The following is a 19,361-nucleotide window of genomic DNA, read 5'->3' on the forward strand; positions in this document are numbered from 1 at the left end:
GAAACTGATACGTAAACAGAGAATTCACAGTGAGTAGAGTGAGTGATGCTGCAGCTGTTCAGTGCTGCAGCTCTGTGTGACTGCTCTAAGTGCAAACTGTGTTATGTGCTTTTCAGTAACTTTTGTGGGTTAAGACTAGAGATTCAGTCTAAAACTTGTCACTGTTAGCAGCAATGTTTTCTTATCAGAGCAGCAAAAATCTGGTTGTCTTAAAGAGTTGGATCCCACAGCTGTGTGTTCAGATACCTGACTTTTTCTTACTCTCTGATTTCTGTATGCCTTTCCTCCCTTCCAAGTCTCAGCTCTTTCCTGTATCTCCACCTGTTCCCTGCTAGGGAGCAGGATGCTGAGTGTCAAGCTGGAAAACTGTGTGTTTGACAAGCTTGATCAAAATAGATGTATTGATTGCCTGCTCTTTGCTGTTTTGGAAAGGGACAAAGGCTGTTTTCTCTTTGCATTTCTTTACTTTGGGACACAACTTTGGGTGTCTGTGCCACTGGGTTGTTATTTTCTCAGGCAAGTACTAAGAGTTCAGCATCTTTGCCATCTTTTTGTTTTAAATCTGGCTGCGTTTTGCTGAAGGTTCCAAAATGGGCTTAGAGAGAGGGAACAAGTACCAAAGTTTTCCTTAAAGTGAGTTTGAATTGGCATGCTTATTTGAAGAAGAAAGAGCAACAAAAACCTTGCCTTTCTCAGACATGAGCACGTGTTAGTGCAGAACTGGGGAATAAGTATCTCTAACTTCTTGCTAAATATGCAGGGAGCCTTTTTGTATTTCTGCTTAATGTGCCTGCAAGATTTCCACTGCAAGATTTCCATGTCATACCACCACATAGCATCAGTTGCATACAAACGACACAGATAGATATGGAAAGAGATTTTCCAGAGCTGTGAAAATGAATGTTAGGATGAAGCATGCCCAAGAAAATAGAGTTTTGAAGAGATGATTTGTTAGATATTCTGTGGTCAGAGGAACTTCCACTAAAACTTGCCCTTTGGTAGGCAGTTAAAGACAGAAGAAAAACTTAGTTCTAATTCAGCAGTTAAAGAAAATTAATATCAGTGATATCTGGTTTGATTCCCACCACAGGAAGAGATGTACATCTTCATGGAGTACTGTGATGAGGGCACTCTGGAGGAGGTGTCAAAACTGGGCCTTCAGGAGCATGTCATTAGGCTCTACACAAAGCAGATCACGATTGCTATCAATGTACTACATGAACATGGTATCGTTCATCGAGACATTAAAGGTAATGTGAACCAAAAAGGTAATGTTGTTTTGGTGTTGTAGAAGAAAGTGGGGGGAGAGGAGGACGGGACGAGGCCTTTTTCAGATATAGCACGCATTAATCTATGCAAGAGTTGAGTAAAAAGTCTTTCGTGTGGTTTTCAGTTTACAAGTTGTCTAGTTAAATGTTCATTCTTAAGCACAGAGCGTTAAAAAAAAACAAAAACAAAAACAAAAAACATTCACCAATGGCATTGTGAACTCATAACTTCTGCCCATCATCTGTTTTGTTTTTGTCGAGGTGGTGAGGATTGTTGAGGATTCTTCCAAACTCAAGTTCTGGTCCTTGTATTTCTATCATTACTGAGTTATGTAATGCTGTTTTTCTTCTCAGCTGTGTAAGAAACTGTGGCATTTTCTGGGAGCTGACAAGCAATGTACTATGCTAAAGTGGTCCAGCAGAACTTTTCCTAGCAATTGTCATACTGCAGAAGAGTTTTAGTCTTTCAGACAAGTAGTTGATTAAGCACAATACTGAAAGCTTTGTTAAAAGAAGTTTAATGGATATGGTACAACTATGTATCATGGCTTTTTTCTTTTTTTTTTCCATACATGTATGTACTCATGCCTGGCTCTCAGGTTTTGCTTACGAAGTAAGCAGAATGGAACTACAGTAACTTGAAGGGGAGATGGTTTTGGTATTTGCTTAAGGTACCGGTGTCAGTCTGCATTTCACATTTGTTTTTCTTTTCCTGAACTTTCTGAGAACATCCTCCATGTGTTTAGTTCTCTTGTTTTTGTTAGCTTGATATATTTTGCTCACCTCTGGCAGCAACTTAACAGAAATTAGGGGAACAGTGCACACAATGTGCCCCGTGAATGTTCATTTTTATGACAAGGCAGTGCAACCCAACGATGCTGGGTTTCTATGTCCCTCTTGCTCACAGGGTTTTGAACCATCGCAGCAGTGTAGGAGGTTCCCAGTTGCTCTTGGTCCTTTGGCCTCGTGCTTCTCATTTGGGAAAAGAACTATCTACGATCCAGAGGCCTCCCATCCAGGTAGGCCACTCTTGAGTCAGTTTCGGCTTTTTTCCCCTAGAAAAGAACTTTCCTTCACACCCATTCCCCAGCAGTCTTGCCTTTTCCTTCCTGACCAAAGATTTATCTGCAATTGTGAATTTCCCTCTGTGCTTATCACAGTACCTTCCTTATCCTTTACTTGACCGTCCCATATCCCTGTTATTCTTAGCTGGATCGCACTCTCCTGGAAGCTTGCGATCCAAATTCAAGGCTGACTGATAGGGATTTCTTTTGTGCTCCTCTGTGTTGTTGCTGATTTCTGGGTGTGTTTTCCATTAGGTCTTCCTCTCATCAGAGAAACGCACTAAAGAGAGAAGAGTGTTTAACAGAACTGTAAGGCTACATTATCCAAGGCGTTACTGTTGCAACAGGTTCCTCATAGCAAACCTTGGGGCATTCCTTGAGAATAGTAACAGCTGTCAGAAGTGACCCTCTGTAGAACTGAGTACAGACTTTCTGTAATCTTAGTGGCAGAATTTGAAGGCAGACTGCAGAGAGGGTTTTTCTATAAAGGCTGCCTTATGGTTGCATTGCAAACCTCTTGCTCCATCTCTTTTTATGCTAAAATTACATCCTCAAGTTCTCAGACAACAGCAGTAAAGAAAACTCTGTTTTTATATTTAGCATAATGCCAGAAAATTTACACTTACTTACAGTTCATTACTCTTATTTTTCTCATAGGGAAGAATGATTTGTTATTCAGTCTGTGTTAAAACTGCTTTTCTATGGGAATCTCACTGACAGGTCACAGTAGATCTCTCATGGCCAGTTTGTCAAATATCACTGTGGATCTGTTTCTTTCAGCATCAGATAAATAATTACTCTTAAAAACTGTTTCATCATATCCCGCAGTTGGCACTGGCAAGCGCCTGGTGCTCAGAAATTCAGTCATTAGCTTAGTAGTGTCCATTGGTGCCACCACTGCCCTTCAGATGTTGTTATGGCATCCGATTCTGTGAGTGTAAAAGATGCAGGAAGACACAACTATAGCAAATTCTTTTTCAAACTGTGGTTGTGAGAGATGCTGAGGTTAGCATTGGTTCCAGACTGGGCGCTGCTTTTTGTTAGCCTGCATCTATGTACAAAGCAGCTGGTGCCTGTATGTGGTAGGTGAGTTGGTCTTTTTGGATGCTTATGCTTTATCCTGCCTACCAGATTTTAAACTCTTTGGCTAAGTCCAGATTTCCTCAGTTATAATTACTTCTCTTTTTGCGAGGAAGCTGTGCCTCAGCATGATAATAATGGAATGTTTAATGCTGAAGAGAATCTCTGGACGTCTCAGGCTGAGCCTTCTGCTCAAAGCAGGGCCTGCCTCAGTATCAGATCCAATAGCAAGTTAGACAGGGTCCTGAGCAATCTGATCTCATTAAGTGATGAGTATCTCCAGGGATGCGGACTCCCTCTTTCCTGGGTCTCATCCCAGTGACCGACCATCCCCATTCTAAAACACCGTTTCCTAATATCTCCCTGGAATTTGCAGATGCTTTGTTGGTGTCCGTTGCCCTGTACCATTCCACTCTGTGTCCTTGAGGAAAATTTTATTATTGTTGTAACATTCTGATGCTGCTGAAGTTGAAAACAGCAGTAATTTCCCTCTCTCTACACACTCCCCAGCCTTCTTTTCCTCACACTAAACAAACCCATCTCAGCCTTTCCTCATCATGTGTAGCAGCCCTCTGACCATCTTGATGACCCTGGGCTGGGCTTGATGCAGTCTGTCGACACCTGCCTTGTATTGAGCAGCCGCAGAACTCCAAGTGTGGTCTCCCAAGTACTGAATTGAGAAAAGTTAATTGCAAGGTCATGCCTGGTGCCCTCTCTTTGGGAGACCAGGGCATATTACTTAGAGTGCTCAGATTGCATTTAGACCTGAATACAGAAAATGAAGGCATTGTATTTGAAACTTCAGTAAGTCAGAAACCTGTGAATGAGACACTCCAGGCCATGAAGTCTTCATCAAAGTGTTATTGTACTCTTGTTAGTTACTTCTATTAGCTCTCTCAGAATTTCTGTTTATCCCTGCCTTCATCTCTTTGTGATGAGCACAGGGAAGGAAGGTCATTCAACAAGAGGCAGAAGGTTATTCAACAAGAGACTGTGAGCATTTCATGCTTTCCATGTGTGAAAAAGAAGATGATAAAGCTGATTTTCTCATCAAAGGGTAGCATTTGGCCTGAAGCAAGTTGTTTCTTAAATGAATGTGACTGTTTTGCTGCTAAAGTACTGTGAGGAGTGGCTATGAGCTGCCCTGTTGGTGAAATTGTGCCACATTAGTCACGGGGATTTCAGTGCCGCTGTTTGGGCTCTCAGTATGAGACCAGCACCTCTGGAATATCACACTAGTGTCAGTTTTCACTGTGCTTAATGTGGGACTGATCCTCTAAACTTGAGTTTAAATGCTTTGGGTCACAGCTGTTTGCTCTAGCAAAAGTACCACTTTTGGTGTTTGCTCTGCTTGCAGTTTGCCAGGCAGGTTTTGTGGTGTAAATGGCAGTGGTATTTTGCAGAGCTGTGCTGCTTCCTTCCTTTCACTAAGTACAGTGGAGCTACTTTTTGACAGCACATATGTAGGAGAGAGGGAACGGGTAGGAGTCTTGACTCTTTGTATTGTTTTAGCCAGGGTCTCTGGTTTTAATTTCCTTTGTTCATTAACTGCACAGATATGGTAGGAATTTTGCTACGTTTCCAATCACATTGACTGTAAAGGTTAAAAAGGATCATTCATCCTCAAAGCACTGCTCTTCCATCCCCTGCTCTCTTACCCAGGTCCTGCTGGGTTCTGTGCATGTGTCTGCTCTCTAATGAGATTCTTTAAAACCCCTAGAGCTTCGTCTTGTTCTCCAAAGCACAGACCAGAACTTTGAGGCTCCAGAACACAGTGCATCAGTGCAGGACTCGTTCGCACCCAGAAAATGTCAGCAATGCGAGTCTTCAAGTTCTCTCTCTTTCTTCCTGGTGAAATTTTGAAATTTAGGTTTGTTGCATTTGACAGTTCTGGATGTTTTCAGCAGGACAGCTGGTAGGAGCTTTTGCAGTAACATTTATGCTAGAAAAGTGCCATTATTTTTCTTGTTTTTTCAAGGTTCTGAAAGACTTTATTTGTAATTTCTAAACTGCATTAAAGCAAGTTATCACAATAACTTCATATCCAGTCAGAAGGGAGATATTGGACTTCAGCTCAGGCCCTTTGCACCCACTTGAGTAGCTTCAGAACCTTCTTTGTAGCCTTTTGTGCTATTTGCATTCTACTTCCTTGAGGAACCAGTGTTGTTTCGAAAACGTTCTTGTAAAGTATTTGCTAGTGGCCAATATTCCTGTGCTCTGTGTGGGCTTACTGTACCCACTGCCTATGGGACAAATCATTTGAAAAGCAGTGGGCAGTTGTTTGAGGGAAAAACCTGCTGGTACTCCTAATGGTCACTCACCTGTTGCAGTGCTTATACTTAAGAGTCCCATTGAGCCTCTGCCTTGTAGTGCTGTTGCAGGTTCCTGTTGTATTCAAGGAGCTGATGGCTGCTCTGTGTTTTGTGTGTGTTCCTGACTGCAGGGCCCACAGTGACATAGAATCATAGAATGGTTTGGGTTGGGAGGGACCCATGTGGGTGCCTGGCTGAGTTTTGCAGTTTGCCAGCAGAAAGAATTCTGTTCTTGAGCATGTGCAGGCACCTGAATGCTGGGACTGGAAAAGTAGTACTTACTGAAAGTTAATTCTCTTACGGTAATTGAAGGTTAGAATTTATTTCTGTTAGCAAATTCTGTTGTTTCTCCTCCTTGTAATGCCTAACGCCTCTTGGACTGAATACATTTTGCTTTAGTTATCGTGCATTCTCAGAACTGTAAGGAGAATCCTTTGGGAAATGGGGAGGTTGGGGCATCATTGATCTACTCAGCCTTTTTTTCACTTGAGCTGTGTAAGGACTCTTTATTTTCCATTCAGATCTTGGAGGTGCACAGCCATACTAGCTGGGCATTCAGTAAGTCATTAAGTAAGAGAACATACGTAACACACAGAAAGGAGGAGCAGCCCACGATTCCTGCACTGACCCTTGTTCAAGGTGGAACAGAAGTGAGAAACTTCTTTTGAGAGATTATATTCAGAAGAGCCCTTTTTAAAAGAATCTTCTGTGTGGCATGGGAAAAGGCTCTGTGTAACGAAGCCCCGCGGGCAGTTGTGTTCTGTGCATACCATTAATCTTTCCTGAAGAGAACTCACAGCTCAAGCTGCACTTCTGCCAGGTGACTTGCAACCTACTTGTGCTTTCATTGTGATACTTGCAGGATTGGCCTGACCTGTACAGGGAGCTCCTTCAGCACTGTTTTCTCTTGCCTGTCAGCATGTGTTTTGGCAGGATGTTGGATGAAAGAAAACCTGCTCCTTAAAAGCGCTCGGCTTATTTTTGCAGTGTCATGTAGAGCAAGTGACCTCAAGCCAACTGCAGGTTTCTCTTGGAGAATTTCAACTATGCTAGGGGAAATTTTGTTGTGTAAGCTAGGATTGTAGCCGGAGATTGTAATGGTAGCCCTCCTCCAGAAATCAGTCTGTAAACAGAGTGAAAAAGGAGCGGGCATTTGGTGCTACGTGGAATAAACGCTATGAGCTCAATATTTGTACATTTGTCATGATGACACAGATGTATCATCTGTCTTGACTCAGCAGAACTGAAGAGCTGGACACTGGGAGGAATGCATCAATGGTCTCTGCCACTGAGCTGTTTTTTTGTGATGCAACACACAAGGATAAGCACTGACATTCATGAATTTCTGGAGGAGTGTTTTCTCCTAATGAAACATACGTGAGGGAAGTGTGCTGTAGTTTTGTACTTTGAACATTTCTTGTTGTCAGCTTCCAGGATGTTTAGTTCTAACTGAAACTCACTGGAAATCCAGCCACCTGACTGATGTAGGATACGCTTTGGGGAACAGAATCACACAGAATCACAGAATCACCCGGGTTGGAAGGGACCTCAAGGATCATGTAGTTCCAACCCCCCTGCCTAGCAGGGCCACCAAACACACACATTCAGATCAGGTTGCCCAGGACCCCGTCCAACCTGGCCTTAAACACATCCAAGGACGGGGCATCCACAACCTCCCTGGGCAGCCCGTTCCAGGGCCTAACCACTCTCCTTGTAAAGGAGAACATCTCTAATGCTATCAAATTCCACACTTAATCCACTGGTACAATTCTCAAAGTGTGAATTCAGCTATTGTCTACAGTGTAACTAACTTCTTCCAGTAGTACATCATGTTGGGAAGTCCTCCTGCCTCAGTTCAGTGCTGGTTTAACAATTGTCACTGTTTCTCTTTGCGTTTCCTAGGAGCCAACATCTTTCTTACCTCATCTGGACTGATTAAACTGGGTGACTTTGGCTGCTCAGTAAAACTGAAGAACAACACTCAGACAATGCCTGGAGAAGTGAACAGTACATTGGGTACTGCAGGTAAGGAAGCATGTGTGAGGCAGAAACTTGGCTAGTTACCATAAAAGAAGATAATAGCTCTGTCAAAAATAAAGCAGTATGGCTCAGGGAAAATTGGTTTAAGCTTTGCTAGTCAGATGTGCTTTAATGTGCTTTAGCCAAAAAAGGTCAGTAAATGTAACTGGAAAGATAAAATGTTATTTGTCTGGTTAACTATAAAGGTTCTGAAGATTTGTTTTCTGGGATTTTGTCTTTCTCTACGGCCTTTCTGAAACAGTAGTGTTCTTAGGGGACAGCTGCTTAATCTCTTTGTTTTAAAGAACAAAAATAACAGAGTGCATACTGTACCAGTACTTTCACTATTGCTTTTCACATTGAAAGACAGTTATGCTACTAATGTGTCAAACAACAAGAAGGTAAAGCCAGCACTTGACAAAACTTAGCAAGAAAAGCTAACTGGTAATTCATTTCAGGTGTACTGAAAAGCATTTGTTTACATACTTAATCACTTCAGTTTCTTCTGCTGTATAAAATGATGACACGGTGTGTCTTGTTTCAAAGCATACATGGCTCCAGAAGTAATTACCAGAGCAAAAGGAGAAGGGCATGGGCGTGCAGCGGACATCTGGAGCCTGGGCTGCGTTGTTATAGAGATGGTCACTGGCAAGGTAGGTGTGTCATCTACTGACATAACACAAAATGTCCTTAGCAGTTTCTCTAAAATCTGACTTCACTCCCAGCTGTGAGTCCGCAAGTATCAGGTTGGTTTTTAACTTCCCAGGGCACAGAAGTATATGCTTTGTTCCATACTGAGTTACTCACTAAACTTTGCACATTCTGTTTCCTGTTGCAGAGGCCTTGGCATGAATATGAGCACAACTTCCAGATCATGTATAGAGTGGGGATGGGTCATAAACCTCCTATTCCTGACAAAGTGAGTCCAGAAGGGAAAGATTTCCTTTGCCACTGCCTGGAAAGTGACCCAAAGATGAGGTGGACAGCCAGCCAGCTCCTCGACCATCCTTTTGTCAAGGTTTGTCTCACAGCTTTGGCTGCAAAGACTGCAGATGGGAATCAGACCACCTTCAGTTGGCTGTGTAATGTGCAGCTATGCCACAGGGCTTTGTATCATGGCAGGAGGCTGATACTAAGTTAATACCCAACAGAAAGAAAGCAAGGTGTGGAAAACTGAGGTGGCATCTGTGTTGTTGCTCACAGACATCTAGCTACAAGAACCTGGCACCATGCAGTATGCTTTGCTGCTCCTGAGGTGCATAGCCCTTATGTTAAAGACTTGTCAAACTTCATGGCAGTTAATTGGATTTGGAGGGCTACGTATGTGTCCAGAGCTTCAGTAAGTATGCATGCAGAGACATATGAAATGAAGTGAGTCCCTATCATAAAAAGTAGAATGAGCAAATGCTTGGGACACCTGCTTTCCTTCAGTAAAACGGCCAGCCTTTAATTTCACACTGTTACTGACCATTTTCCTGGCAATTGGCACTACTTTAACAAGCTGCAGTCATTGCATGATTTGGTTTGATTTTTAGCTGAGAATGTTTTTTGCCTATTCTTAAGCAATGCATTTGGGTGTAGTAGTAATTGTAGCTAAACCCCATCTGCAACAGAGGCAGAATGAATTGTTGTGGTGACAGTAGGAACAGTTGTAATGCATTATATCACTATAACAAGGGAGGAATAAAACTTGCTTATTCCTTCTGTTCAGTGGAAGTTGCTGAAGAGATTGAACCACTGCTGTGTTTTTGCTGCAGTATAGACACAACCGAATTCATTGCCTCATGTCCCCTTCACAGGTTTGCACAGATGAAGAATGAAGTTATTCAATCGATGGCCTTTTTTATTCTGGCAAAAAATACCTTTTGAACACTACTGTATGTAATATTTACATAAAGACTGTGCTGAGAAACAGTATAAAAGTTGACTCACGAAGACTGCACAAGTGACAAGCGTCACTTTTCTCTGCTGCTCCTGTATGTTTTACTTGGCACATGTTGCTCACGTGACGGTGTCTGCAAGTTGAAAGAAGCTGCATGTTTCAGTGAAAGTGCCATTACTACTGTATATGGACCATACCTTTTTTTGTTCTTTCTCCTGTTTCTCATTTGATTGAGAACCGTAATGTTAATATGTAGTATTTTTGAACTCTTTAGGTTCAGAAAAATGCTGTAGTGTTATCAGGCGCTATGGACCTTGTTTTTTAAATCTGTTTGTTGAGTGCACTGACTGTGAACTTTTACTGGTTTTTTTGTTTATTTGTTTTTGGCAAGCTTCGGATTTGTTATGCACAAGGCTGATTAATGAAATTTAAAAAAAAAAAAAAGTTTTTTTCTCAATAAATGGTTTATTTTAGGAGTTGGTGGTGATGGGTTTTTGTTCTGAAAGTGACTGTGCAACAACAGATGGGGGGAACTGTCAAGTTGAATTTGTAACTCCTAAGGCTGCAGAGCTGCCAGGAATCAGCATCTCTTTCACTGGTGTAGTCAGTATCTTGACAAACGTAGGAAGCATTCTGCACTGCACAAGGGATACTAGAATTAAGGGTCTCCCTTCACTCTCTCCTGAGGAAATAAGATGATGTGCACTTCCTTATGTTACCTGTTATGTTAGGGATAGATGCCAGGGCTACATTCATTTTCTTCTTGGACACCTGAACTACAGAAAGTGGCCACAGTGTGTCGTGCTGACTAAAAGGAGAATCGGTGAAGATTATTCCTGTGTAGCATTTGGCTAAAACAAGAACTTGCTTTTAAGAATTTTGAAAATCAATTTCTGATCTTAGACTTCAATTTCCCTGTATTTTTTTTTTTAATAGTCCTCAATCTCAAAAAATGGAGACAGTAAAAGAGGTTAGCAGTTAGAAGAGATGATGGTATGATTATTTTGTTTGGCTTGCTGTTTCAAATAGTTACAGCTGTTACTTGTTCTAGTGCATGCTTGGGTAAGTTGTTAAGCATGGAACTCCCTTTTGATATTCTGTCTCTCCTCTTACTGTAGAAATCCCTGGTTTATTATAGGTGAGACACAGCTGGATGAGCTGCTGAGAAAGAAAATTTAAATCCAGAGATCACCATCCTCTTCTGTGTGGGTCACCAGTGCTGGATATGTAGGCTTTCAAAAAAATACAGTTCAATTTAAGCAAAGAACTATTCCTGTCTTCTCTACTTTCATTTATGGCAGGAGCAGAATTGCCATCATCATCCTAGGCAATTGAGTAGGAACATACCTGAAGTTGAGGTGCAGCCCTGGCCTGCTGTGCTCTTCACTTTTTGGTAGTTTGTCTCCTCCTTTGTCTCAGGTGTCCTTGAACACAAACAGGAATCGAGAACGGTTTTCAGGAGCCAGGAGAAAAATGACAACTGTGAGGAGGCCGTTACTGCAGACCAAAAGAAAACTCATTCAATGCACTTCAGCTTTTTATATTTTTATTTTTTTGTATAAACAAATGTAAGACTACTTTTGTTAAGGCAGTTGTAGACCATACAGTTGTTTGTGGTGAAGAAGGGCAAACACTGATTCCTACAGACATAGGTCATTCTTTTAATACAGTGACCAGGGCTAGTTTACCTTTGGCAAGTACCATTAAACCTTCTCTGTTGGCCAGTGAACACTGGAAGGGTATTGGGTTGCAGCCCTTGTCTGCTGGGACTTAGAGTCAGGACTGGCATCTTTGGCCCTGTGCCTGTTACAAGGGCTGTGCCAAGAGAAACCTGTGTGAAATATCCTAAATGTTGAGATAGTTTGTTGAGATATTGTGTTTGGTATTTTCCTCTTGGAGAAGTAGTACTGTGTGCAATAACAGAAAAATGGACTAAGATTGGTAAGGGATCTTAGAGGTCTCTAGTAGCATATTAAGTCAACTGTTCTTTACAAAGGGGGAAAAAAAGAGCTGTTTTTTATCACATGAATATGTATTTGCTGCTCAGAACTTCTACCTATTTATGGGTTCATTCTACCATAACGAAATGCTAGCTGGAAGATATGTTTTCCATCTTCCTTTCCCACCCATTTGCAAAGAATTGTATACAGTGTCTTCAGGGCTGGCTAGCTTCCACTCCTAATGCAATACTGTAGTCTCTCAGATGTACACACTATGTAATTGTGCTGTCCACTGCTAAGATTGTTTTAGCCAATACAGGTGCGTGGTTGCATTTCAGCACAGAGGGGCACACGCTTTATTAAGAGACAGCTTTGCTTTATATGCATGACAGTATCCTCTGGGCTCTGGCTATATTTTGTGTGTTAAAGAAATAAACCAAAGCCCATGATTATTCTTATGACACATTACACAACTTACTCCAGTCTGCTTCAGAGCACAGGGAATGCATGTGCACAAGAGAAAAAGGCTTCAAAACCAGACCCTCACAAAGATGCAAGGCCTATTTCTTCCTTCATATCGTACTTCTTACTAACTGCATTCACTCTCAACAACTATTGCTGCCACATGCTAAATGCACTGTAGCTGCTCTTTAGGTACTGCATGTTTAAAGGATTACTTTCTCGATGATCTGATGGTACAGAACAGCAAATGCATATTTCTTTGAATGATTCATACACTTTTGTATTAGCCTTTGTTGCTTCTGGCTTCAGTTTTATTGTAACAAAAAAAATAAATGGTTTTTACGAGCTGCTAGAAATACAGCTTGAAGAAAACGTAACATCACTGAACATGCCAAGAATACTTCCCACTGCTCAGTATCAGTAACTTTGGGGTTTAAATTTAGTTATTGTTTTGTTCCCTTAACTGAGGGCAGTTGGAAGGCTCCTCTCTTACTTTAAAGAGCAAAACAAGAACAAACCAAGAGGAGGACGTCTATAGCAATCAGTACAAGGGGGATGTGAGAGAAACATGGTTTTCCCAGGGGACTTGATCCTACTTTTAATAAATTCAGAAGGGTGTCAATAAACTCCACCCAGGCCTAAAAAACTGCACACCATACCTCTGTCCTAGGTCCCTCTCCCACTCCCTTCTTTTTTTCCCAAAAGAAAAGCAGAAGGTAATTTAAATATTACCTCAGACACTGTTAAGAGGCACTACATAAAGTAATTTTCAAAAAAGACAGACAACAGATTAATTAGGTTCACAACAGTATGGGTGCAGGGCAATAACTTTTAATGCACGCCTTGTATTACTTTGTTACAGCACACCCAGCTGTTTTCTGTTTCCATTGCTGTTAGAAAGGCCTAGAATTTGAATTTGTGTTTAAAGCTGAAAGTAATTTGTTATCTATTTTTCATTTTCCAAACTATGAATGGCATTTATTCTCAGAAGGATAAGATGTTTCAGCTCTACCACTAAGTATTGCCTAGGCTGTGACAGTGGGTAGCTTAGCTCTCTGCTCAGGCCACAGGCTCAAATTCTTCTCCAGGTTATGCCACTGCAAGGCTCTGAGCCAACAAAATTGGCCCCTAGCCAGTCTGACCGGGGCTGATGTGGTGCTCACTGTGAGGAAAAATTCTAGATGTAAAAAAAAATTCTACTGCACTCCTGTCAGCTTAGTAGAGTTGCAATAGTGGTATCACCAAGCAGCACATCGTACTGTATTTGAACACTGGCAAATTACTGTTTTTTAAACTGCTAACATGTGAGCTAGACAGCTATCAGTTTTAATCATCTTGTAACAGTTTTCTGACATTAATCCCTTCCTTAGAGCAAGCCAAGATAAAGCCTGTACCTCAGCAACCATCAATTAGTTTCCGAGTCGCATCATACCAGCACACTGAATTTTTTCTCTTCAAATCTTAAGACACTTTATACGAAAACAAACCAACCAAACAAATGCAAACCTGTTGGGAAGAGTGTACGAAGGAGTGCCTCGTTCAAGAGCGTTCAGCCCAAACCCCACAAGAAAAGTAACAGGAGTGCAAATTCAGATATGCATGGCAATTGCTCATCCTACCCTTCCTTTGACCTCACTTGAAGGACCATGATATGCACTTAAGAGTTTTCAGAGGTTGCATTTGTTCCCTTTGGGCTGAAGCAGTCTCTGAAGATATTATTTCTGTTTCTGTTTGTTGTCATTGTTGCCATAGGTGGAGCCTTTGTTAATTTCTGTAACACCTATCATCCATCTGACACCAACGGAAGCTGCAAAATAGAAAGAGGATAAAGTTAAAAGCCTTCCTGGAGGCAGAGACTGAAGGTCTGCACATACACAGCATTTTAAAGAGACAATCAGTACTCTCTGCTCCACAGCGTGGCTGTAAGGCACCGTATAGTACAGTGTTACAGCATTAACACCACTGAAGTACTACACCCATACCCCCATATGTCAGATAACTTACCCACAATTAATTCATTTTGGAAAAACCTACATTTGTTTTTCTGGTCTATGTCTTGACTTAGGCCAGATGGCTGCCCTGCCAGTCAGAGGGACCTCAACAGGCTGGAGAAAGAGGTTGAATGGATAATCCAGAAGTTCAAAGAGAAACACCTTGACTGGAATAAGCCTGTGCACCAAGACTGTCTGGAGGCATCGTACAGCACACAATGCAGAAAGAGAGATGGCTTTGAGCAAGTTCACTGTTGCTCACTGTTAGTCCATGAATTGAAACAAACAACTGCAACAAGTGAAAGATTTCACTCACAAAAACAGAAAAAAAGAAGTCTTTGACATTTGACATGAGCTAGAAGACAGGGGAGGATCTAACACAGAGCCTGCAGTTTGGTATGGTAATGTAACAGTAAGCATGAAATCATTAAGACTTTAGCCAGAGGGGTAAAAACCACATCTAGAGATGGACATGGAGTGTAAATAAGAGTGACTGTTATAGCAACCACACAGCACAGTGGGGATTTCATAAAGTTCCAGGAATGCTGCTGCCTGGACACCAAAAAATACCGAAGTCAGCAATGGAGATTTTTTCCTTCTCTGCTGTCTGATGGAAACTGCCACTGCCCTTCAATCTTAATTCACCCCACCGTCCTTTGCACCCTGGGGAAGGCTGGGTGCAAGAAAAGACTGCTCATATTTGCCAAGCCTGTGGAAGCACAGCAGGGACAAGTGCTGGGGTGCTGCAGGTGCTTATCCACGCACGCTGACTTGCCTCTTCTCCTTTCTCAAAGCTGAACTCCCCCCATACTCTCCTTAACCCCAGCAGCTGCTGGGCAGTATTTCAATGTTCTTCCCCAAAAATATATCCCCATCATGGTAGGGTGCTGCTCACCTGATGATGGGGAAGGTGAGAAGAGAATAGATGGGCTCAAAGCCGGGTGAGAGGGCTACACTTTAAAAAGAGGGCGAAAACACAATTATGGCTGAGGAATACCCAATTCCAAGCGTTAGGTAATAAAGGTGAGCATCACTGAGCTACTGGGGATGAGAGAAACAGCACAGGAACTGCTCTTCAGGTGTGGATAGCTGTGCTGGGAGTCTCTTCAATACACAAAGTTCAGTTCTAGCGCTGCACTAGACAAAGCCTTGGCATTCCACACTAAATAGAAGTCCAACTTCAGAAACAAAAGCTTTTCTACACTGTTTTCAAAAACCTCATCAAACATCACAGGATGATCACATTACTACTCGCAGATAGAATGCTCTCATCAATATCTACCAAACTTTTGTAGATAATATAGTCCCAAAATGGTTTTGTGACTACAAAGAGTACCACATAGCAGAACTCAAAACAAAAAAAAAGAAAAAAGACCACAGATTTAGGGCAAAACCTCTTCTGCAGCATGGCAACTGACAGACTAACAACATTCCCCTTATGGAATGTTGCTGCAGCATATATGAAGACAACTTCCTGAAGCAAACAGGCCTCAGTCAGCCAAATCAGAACTGCAAATGAAGGAAAAGGATAAAAGGGAATCACTTTCTATTTGGTCTTATTAAGAGGGAAAGCTACAGATTTCTTCTTTACTGTTGCAGGGTGCTAAAGGGAAGCTGCCAAATAGTATGTCAGTACAGTACGTCAGGCCTAGAAACAATTCTTACCTTATCGTATGCCCCAATAACACCGTCATGTTTAAGGACTTCTCTTCCATTGAATATGTTATGGGGAAGAAGACAAAGAAACCAAAGAGAAATTGTTGCTAACCATCAGCTATGAGACTTACAAGCCTCCACCTGAACAGCAGGAGGAAGAAGCTGTCAGCTGGGTCATCCCCATGATGCTCCGTGGCAAGCTGCAGGAGGTAGCAGAGCTCCTGCCATCTTTCTGCCCATCACTGCCTACCTCATCAACTGTCACAGATGTTACTACAGGCCTGCTCTGCCTGCCAGAGCACCAGGGGCTGAACGAGGGCTGAGTTAACACAAATCAACATAGCTCTGAACATGGAATCTGTTTCTTGAACATTTTTTAGCTCCAAGAAAACCACCATGCACCCACATCACAGTGCCACATCGCTCATCGTAAACCTTCACTCAGAACAGAGACTTCTCCTTTTCTGTCACATCTCAAAACTGCTTTTATCTGCTTCCTGTGTTTTGCACCACACAGCAAGTGCAGGAGGGGTACAGAAATTTCCCATAGTCTGCTGTACAGATGTGTTGCATAGGCCATACACTGAAATGAATTTGTACAATTAAAGCTTATAATAACTGTAGAATTTTTTATTTAGTGTCTATCTTATTTTCTATAACAGAAAAGAAAGAAGTACAGACAACAACAAACATCAAACCCTGCAGCTTTAGGCACCAGGCTCAAAGGCCAGACTGTCTGGCAGCTCCACCAACAGGCAGAAACTTGCACACAGTTTGCATCCTCCTGGTGTTGTAAAGCCTCCTGCAACACTGCTGGCTCACCTTCTACTCACTATCCACTCATCTCAGCCTTGCCACCCAGATCACATCGTCCTCTGACCCCTTGGTCTGCTTTTTGCATTTGGACCCTGTCACATCACTGTCAGATCAAGACTCATCCCTGTTTGTGATCTATGGAAGCAGGTTTTCTGATAGCACTGTCCACGCACTGTGTAGCAGATACACAGCAGCTCCTGCAGAATCAAAGCTGGCTCACTACTACTTATGTTTGTTTCAAACGAAATACTGCTGTCTACAACTGATACTTAACTGCTGGAGCCATGCCATAAGCTCAGATGTCATTATGCTTTTAGCATTAGACATGTAAGAGCTACTGTCAGATACAAATACAAACACTTGACAGACTCACTGTTTTAACACTGTAATACCAGCTCCAAATTGTAAACACTACCTGTGAGTTAAGCACATAAATTTTTTGTCACTGTGACCTATGAAACTACAGCTGCTGGTGTGGGTTCAAAGGAAGGCCACTAAGTTGATCAGAGGGCTGGAGCACCCCTCCTGTGAAGAGGGACTGAAGCATTTGGGCTTGTTCAGCCTGGAGAAGATTCTCCGATACTTAAAGGGACCTTATAAACAAGAGGGAGACTGATTTTATACACCATCTGATAGGACGGGGGGATAAGATTTAAACTAAAAGATGGAAGATTTAGAGTAGATGCTAGGAAGAAATTATTTACTCAGTGGAAGGTGAGGCACTGGAACAAACCACCCAGGGAAACTGTGGATTCCTCATTCCTGGAGGTGTTCTGGGCCAGGCTGGATGGGCCCTGGGCAGCCTGAACTGGTGAGTGGCAGCCCTGCCTATTGCAGGGGGTTGGAACAAGGTGATCTTTAACACCCATTCCCACCCAAGCCATTCTGTGATGCTATGAATCAAAAGAGACTTCTGTCTTTTGAGCTGCTTGAGCATTTATCCTCTGGAGCAGGGACTGCCTTGTGTCAGTTCAAGTACCATCACAAAGGACTCCTGGTCCTAGACCAGTAGTTAGAAATTAGCACAATGCAATGATTATTATGAGTATAAATAGCCAAACTGCTGCACAGCAAGGCAAGAGAGGATGGCTCAGCATTCTCAGTATAAAGAGGAGACATTTTATTTAGGGCTGAAAGGGTTTGAGCTGAACCAGCAGAGCTATATATACCATGTTTATTCATTTCTCAGACCTGAAAGTTAAGTTCTGAGGTACTACTGTGTTTCCACTCCAGCTTGACTGCCATAGGGCATTTCTCTTACAGAAAAATGTAAGAGAATTTGTTTGACCTGAACAGCCACTAACAAGCCAGTAAGCATTTTACTGGAGAACACAATTTGCAGGGGCTGCTGGAAAGACAAACAATACTCCGAAAACCGAAAAGTAGAGGATCAGGTAGAACCTCCCAGTCCCTCCTCCCTTTCCTATCGCAGAATACTCAGCACAGGAACAGATAGCACAGTAATAAAGGTAATGTTATCACGTATTAAGCCTGCCCTTTGAAACAGTGAAGTCTATCTATAATGGGTGATGAGGAACCACAGTAAGCTTCCTGATGCAGGTGAGCTGTCAGACTAGCACAGACAGCATGGCTGCATCACATCCACGACCTTTGTGACAGACAGAGCCCTGAAGATAAAAAGCACGGTTTGGGAAGAACGGCCCGGCTGCAAAGACTCAGTTATTGGCTACAAAAGGCAGTGTAACAACTTGGGCTGAAGTTCTGATGCTTCCACAGAATGAGACCAAAAATTTCCAACTGGCAAAGCTGATGTTTTCAAAGGGGTTAAAAAAAGGTTAAAAAAAAAATAAAAGAGAGACTGTAATGTATGAAGGGAACTACTGCCCTTTCAGTGAGTAATGGCACATCCATGTTCAAGTGTACAGGGTTACCAGCTCTGCTCTTTATTTTTATTGAAGGCTGAGCTTTCTTCCTCTCCCACAGCCTGTCCGCCCTCCACAGTTTTTCCGAGACGATCAGCTAATAAGTGACATCACCTTTCTGTTTTGCCAGCTCATCAGCAAGAGGTGGCTGGCTGAATCTAATCAAATGATGCCCTCTGCTACAGGCAATTCAGTGCCTTCTGCCACGCTGCAAATCCTGGCCAATTACAGGCACTTTGATTATGATCACACCATGTATTCAGAGAGAAAACAGAGCTGTTGCTAAGCACAGAGGTCTTTCAAATCCGTATAGAGGAACTGCAACCTGCAGCATCCCGCAAATGTTGCTGATAATGTATGGTGCATCAATGCAAATCATACAGTGGTCTCTTAATCTCAGCATTCTTAATGTGCTCTTCAGCTGTGCTTTTGCAGTCTGGATGCTCATGCAATTAATTTGGAAGCCAAATCCTGCTATAGTTCACTCTTAGCTCCAGCATCACAAACAGTGTGAAAAAGTCTTTTGGATTCAGAGAACTCACAGCAGTCTATTTATTAATCTTGCCTTGTGGCCAGAAGCAGAAGAATGAGCTAAGTGGGGCGTAAGATATCCCCCCCCAAAAGTTTGTTTTCCTGCTTTTTCTTAGTAGCACTATACCTTCTTTTTATAGGGTCTATCCCTCCCTTCCTGATAAAGAAGCAGATGTGATTAGACTGTCAAGACAATCTACATTTACTATCAAGAGATACTAAATGGTTAAGATGGTTCTAGATTTGTTGGTGGCAGGCTGGATGCTGTTATTAAGGGCTAAATCTGGAAACATCACATATGACAACACATTAAAGCATTTGGCCTTGAAGTTGAAATCCAACCCCCTGAATTATGCAGTGAGGCTCCCTGTAGAGGGTCTACAGGGCATAAGGCACCTTGGAATTGCAGTGGAATGACAATCCCACAGGAGTGGAGAAGCTGAATTAAGAGGAGAAT

At 42.3% G+C, this 19,361-nt stretch overlaps 2 protein-coding genes across 5 annotated transcripts in view; one reads left to right on the forward strand and one right to left on the reverse strand.

Moving 5' to 3' along the window:
• Positions 1 to 10,101, forward strand: part of MAP3K4 (mitogen-activated protein kinase kinase kinase 4) — a 68,880-nt gene extending 58,779 nt beyond the window's left edge. For all 3 annotated transcript variants that reach the window (XM_042822141.1, XM_042822328.1, XM_042822231.1), the window contains 5 exons: positions 1,091 to 1,250; positions 7,627 to 7,749; positions 8,290 to 8,396; positions 8,582 to 8,761; positions 9,543 to 10,101. In XM_042822141.1, the coding sequence (XP_042678075.1) occupies positions 1,091 to 1,250; positions 7,627 to 7,749; positions 8,290 to 8,396; positions 8,582 to 8,761; positions 9,543 to 9,563 (591 nt within the window). In that variant the 3' untranslated portion in view covers positions 9,564 to 10,101. The remainder of the gene's footprint in view (positions 1 to 1,090; positions 1,251 to 7,626; positions 7,750 to 8,289; positions 8,397 to 8,581; positions 8,762 to 9,542) is intronic.
• Positions 10,102 to 11,154: 1,053 nt separating this feature from the next.
• Positions 11,155 to 19,361, reverse strand: part of AGPAT4 (1-acylglycerol-3-phosphate O-acyltransferase 4) — a 69,357-nt gene continuing 61,150 nt past the window's right edge. For both annotated transcript variants that reach the window (XM_042828497.1, XM_042828493.1), the window contains exon 9: positions 11,155 to 13,834. In XM_042828497.1, the coding sequence (XP_042684431.1) occupies positions 13,743 to 13,834 (92 nt within the window). In that variant the 3' untranslated portion in view covers positions 11,155 to 13,742. The remainder of the gene's footprint in view (positions 13,835 to 19,361) is intronic.

Source organism: Centrocercus urophasianus, unplaced genomic scaffold, assembly GCF_019232065.1.
Source record: "Centrocercus urophasianus isolate 14NV4802_14NV808 unplaced genomic scaffold, USGS_Curo_1.0 seq_10, whole genome shotgun sequence".
Taxonomy (NCBI): Eukaryota; Metazoa; Chordata; class Aves; order Galliformes; family Phasianidae; genus Centrocercus; species Centrocercus urophasianus.